This window comes from Battus philenor, unplaced genomic scaffold (genome assembly GCF_028537555.1).
Source record: "Battus philenor isolate CCGP_79_NKW_IND1 unplaced genomic scaffold, ilBatPhil1.0.hap1 SCAF_25, whole genome shotgun sequence".
NCBI lineage: Eukaryota > Metazoa > Arthropoda > Insecta > Lepidoptera > Papilionidae > Battus > Battus philenor.
This window is the reverse complement of record NW_027181688.1, coordinates 11,748,623-11,752,089: the sequence shown is the minus strand read 5'-3', so window position 1 is coordinate 11,752,089 and position 3,467 is coordinate 11,748,623. Positions and strand designations below refer to the sequence as shown.

General features: G+C 45.7%; 1 protein-coding gene across 1 annotated transcript; it reads left to right on the top strand.

Annotated features, from left to right (window-relative positions):
* Window positions 1-267: 267 nt before the first annotated feature.
* Window positions 268-3,119, top strand: LOC137925012 (uncharacterized). Its single transcript, XM_068768440.1, has 3 exons — window positions 268-441; window positions 2,152-2,600; window positions 2,813-3,119. Exons 1-3 carry the CDS (start codon window positions 357-359, stop codon window positions 2,906-2,908), a joined length of 630 nt encoding a protein of 209 aa, XP_068624541.1. The 5' UTR covers window positions 268-356; the 3' UTR covers window positions 2,909-3,119.
* The last annotated feature ends 348 nt before the right edge of the window (window positions 3,120-3,467 follow it).

The window sequence follows — 3,467 nt, the reverse complement described above, 5'->3', positions numbered from 1 at the left end:
TTATTTCTCTCATCTACATTCTTTAAGCTTCGTTCATATAGCAGAATATTTTCATTTTATTTTATTTATTAACAATCTTGCAATGCATTGGCAATTACTATCACCTCCCTCCCCAACCTTCTTAGTTCCATTCTCTACCTAACCGAAACTAAAATAATACAATGCCGGTGAAAATATATATATTAAATAATGTATATTATCGTCCTATATATGTACACGTAAATCAATTTGCAAAGAAAGCAACAAAAACGAAATATATTTCCATCTCACACGTGACTTTTATTGCCGATAACCGGCGTTTGAATTTTGAAGGGCGCATTTATTTTAAATTATATCGAAACAGCACGTGTCGAACAATGATTTTGATAAAGATTTTCCATCTTCTCATTGGCGGCGCGGCATTGATATCGTGTGCGTCCGGCCGTAGCGCACAACGCACAGGTGAATGTCTTTTTTTTAAAGTATAAAATACAGGCATGAGGAGATCCGGTGACGAACGAAAATAACTGACATATATGTGGGAGTGAATCACCCAGGCTAATAATAGATGTTTTTAGATATTTTTTTAAACACTTTAATTTTTCACTTCTTACATAGTTGATACAAACCGGCCCATCGCCATCTTACCAGAGAATGCCATAATTCATTCCTACTCTTCATTCATTCATCAATCAATCGATCACTTCCTTCACTCTTACGTTCCGTTCCCACATATATATGACCCATTGTATTAGTATGTTGAAGTCGCAGTGTCTAGAGCACAGTGTGAATAACAGATATCCGTCGAGGCCTCACTTTTCTAGAGTGAAGACGGACCAGCAAGCACAGCGTATTACGTTCATACAGGTTCGATGGACCCGTCTACGACCAAGTCCGCACCCTCCGCCGAGACGGCGGTGGCGAGCCGAACCGTGTGCTCGAGGCGGTCAGACGGCAGGAACGGCGCAGGGCGCTTGCGACGTGGCGCGCTAAGCTCTCGGAAGAGCGCTATGCGCGCAGACGCGTCGTTGGAGCGATCCTGCCCGTCTTCGAGGCCTGGATGCAGCGACGAGACGGAAGGCTCACCTACAGGCTTACGCAGATGATCACCGGGCATGGATGCTTTGGTGATTACCTGTGTAGGATTGGTCGCGAAGCGACGGCGAACTGCTTCCACTGCGGAGGAGCCGCCCAGGATTCCGCCTCGCACACGTTTGCGGTCTGCCCGGCGTGGCAGTCGGAGCGGCGGATTCTGGCGGACGAGATCGGACAGGACCTTTCCTTGCCAGCAATCGTGTCGGCGATGCTGAGTGGGTCATCGGCGTGGAGGGCCGTGGCCTCTTTTTGTGAGACCGTCATGGTCCAGAAGGAGGCAGCCGAACGGGATCGGCAGAGGACAGATCCCGCTCGGAGACGACGCCGTCAGCGCAGAGACGTGCCTCGCGACGGCCCTCCGAGGAATGGTGCTCCCCTACCATGAACGGGGCCTTCGGAGTCGCGGGAGTTTAGGGTGGGGGCCCTAAACTCCCATTAGCTTCGGCGACTCTGAGGCGGACGATGGTTCGACGTGGTCCCGAACCATCGTGATAGTACCACGAGGGTTTCGGGGGTAGTGTATCCACGCATACCCCGGGACGGGCTATCGAAAAATAGCACGGCGCAAGGGAAGACCGCGTGGCGATCCCTGACCGGGAGATACCGCGGTCCCCCGTTTAGCGCAGAGGGCGACCACCGGGGGGGGTTTTAGTGGGTAGGAATCCCACATACCCCTGTCCTTCCCCCAGAGGCAGGGCATCTTAATTACCGGAAGATTTCCCCCACCGAAACAAAAAAAAAAAGGTTCGATGGACCCTGTGAAAATCGTTGTAACTCTTCTTTCTTTCTTCCTAGGACTTGTAGATCTTGGAGGTAGTAACATGACAAAGTCCACAGTAGAAGTGTGTATATTCATCAAACTTAGCCCATATTTATACCGATTCAAAACTATAAAAACAATTTTCAATCAATAAAAATTGTCAGTTAATAACAAGACCTCTCTTTCGCTCGATTATATAAAGAATTATATTCCCAACAGTGAACATTCTGCGGCTGAAATGATTCAAGAAAACTAGCGTGCCTTTCTAAGGCAGTACGAAAAGCACGATATAAATTTAATAACAAATCTATTTACAGATATACCACGAAAAGTAAATAAAGGTGTTTATAAAACCATTACAAAAGATACACCAAAAGTTTCCAAACATCACTTGGAGACGAAACAGCGTGCAGCTGATGGAAGGCATCCTACCGGGGGCAATGGTAACGACTTCATCATACTCCTCAAGAACAGCAACCCGAAGAATGACATACGTAACATAATGATAGTGAACACACGAGACTCGGTCAAGTTGAACCACAAATCTTCCGCGTTGACCCGCAAGCAGAAATCCATCGACATTACAACGAAACCAGTGACAAAGCGGACAACGGTTAAGAATGCGACAGAAACGGTCAGATACGAAAGTCCAGCAATGCTAAGAGCCAAAGACACGATCTCAACAAAACCAGGAGCGCTTCCCAACGCCGACATCTTGGATATGGCACCAGCTACCGGCAGTCGCATTATCGCCAAAAGGTTAAAGGTTAGTATGTTTTTAACCCTTAAATGCACGACTTTTATTTATACTTTTATAAAATATATATCTTGCAGATAGATACACTACGATGCAGAGGAAAATATTTTTATATATGTATAATATTCTTATACTTATTTTTTTTAAAAAAAACCTTATGTTAGAGCTATACAACACTATGCATTTACTGCTTCTTATACCGTTTAAATGGTATGTTGCAGATTTGCATCATTATGCATTTAAGGGTTAAAGTTTGCACAAAAACATGTGGCAGGCGAACTCAATTGCATTTATTTGCACTTGTGGTGGTGAAATGAGATAAACGGATGCTATTGAGAAAATTCTAAATTATTGTTCACACAACCACTATACAATGGTAGGCGCGTCGGAGCGAGATTTTATTACGGCGTGCTTGCTTGCGGTGAGACCGGGGATCCGGGCTCCTGGCTTACGTCAATACGCTAGGGCGCGCATGTTGCCGCCGCGGACAGGACAGTCCGACGTAGTGGGACTGTCCGCCATATCACTCCCCCCTAGAGGCCATGTCTACACTACACTATACTCAGCTTTTGGAAAACTTATAACTACCGTAGGAGCTACATTACGTCAGCGACGCATCGAAAATCAAACGTCAACGTTAGCGGCGCATCAAAAAGGGGAATTCCAAAGATATATGATTCTTTATAAGACAGCGTATAGTATAAATATGAGGTCGCGGGAAATCAGCAGCTCAGGACCAGCCATCGTGCCGATCTTTGAGCGAGTCCTAAGACTTGCAATGGACGGCTGAAAAGAAGAAGTAATAAACGAGAATTGAACTAGATAATAAAGTATATACTAGCGCATTCGAAATACAGAATGGCCTCGGACAACGAG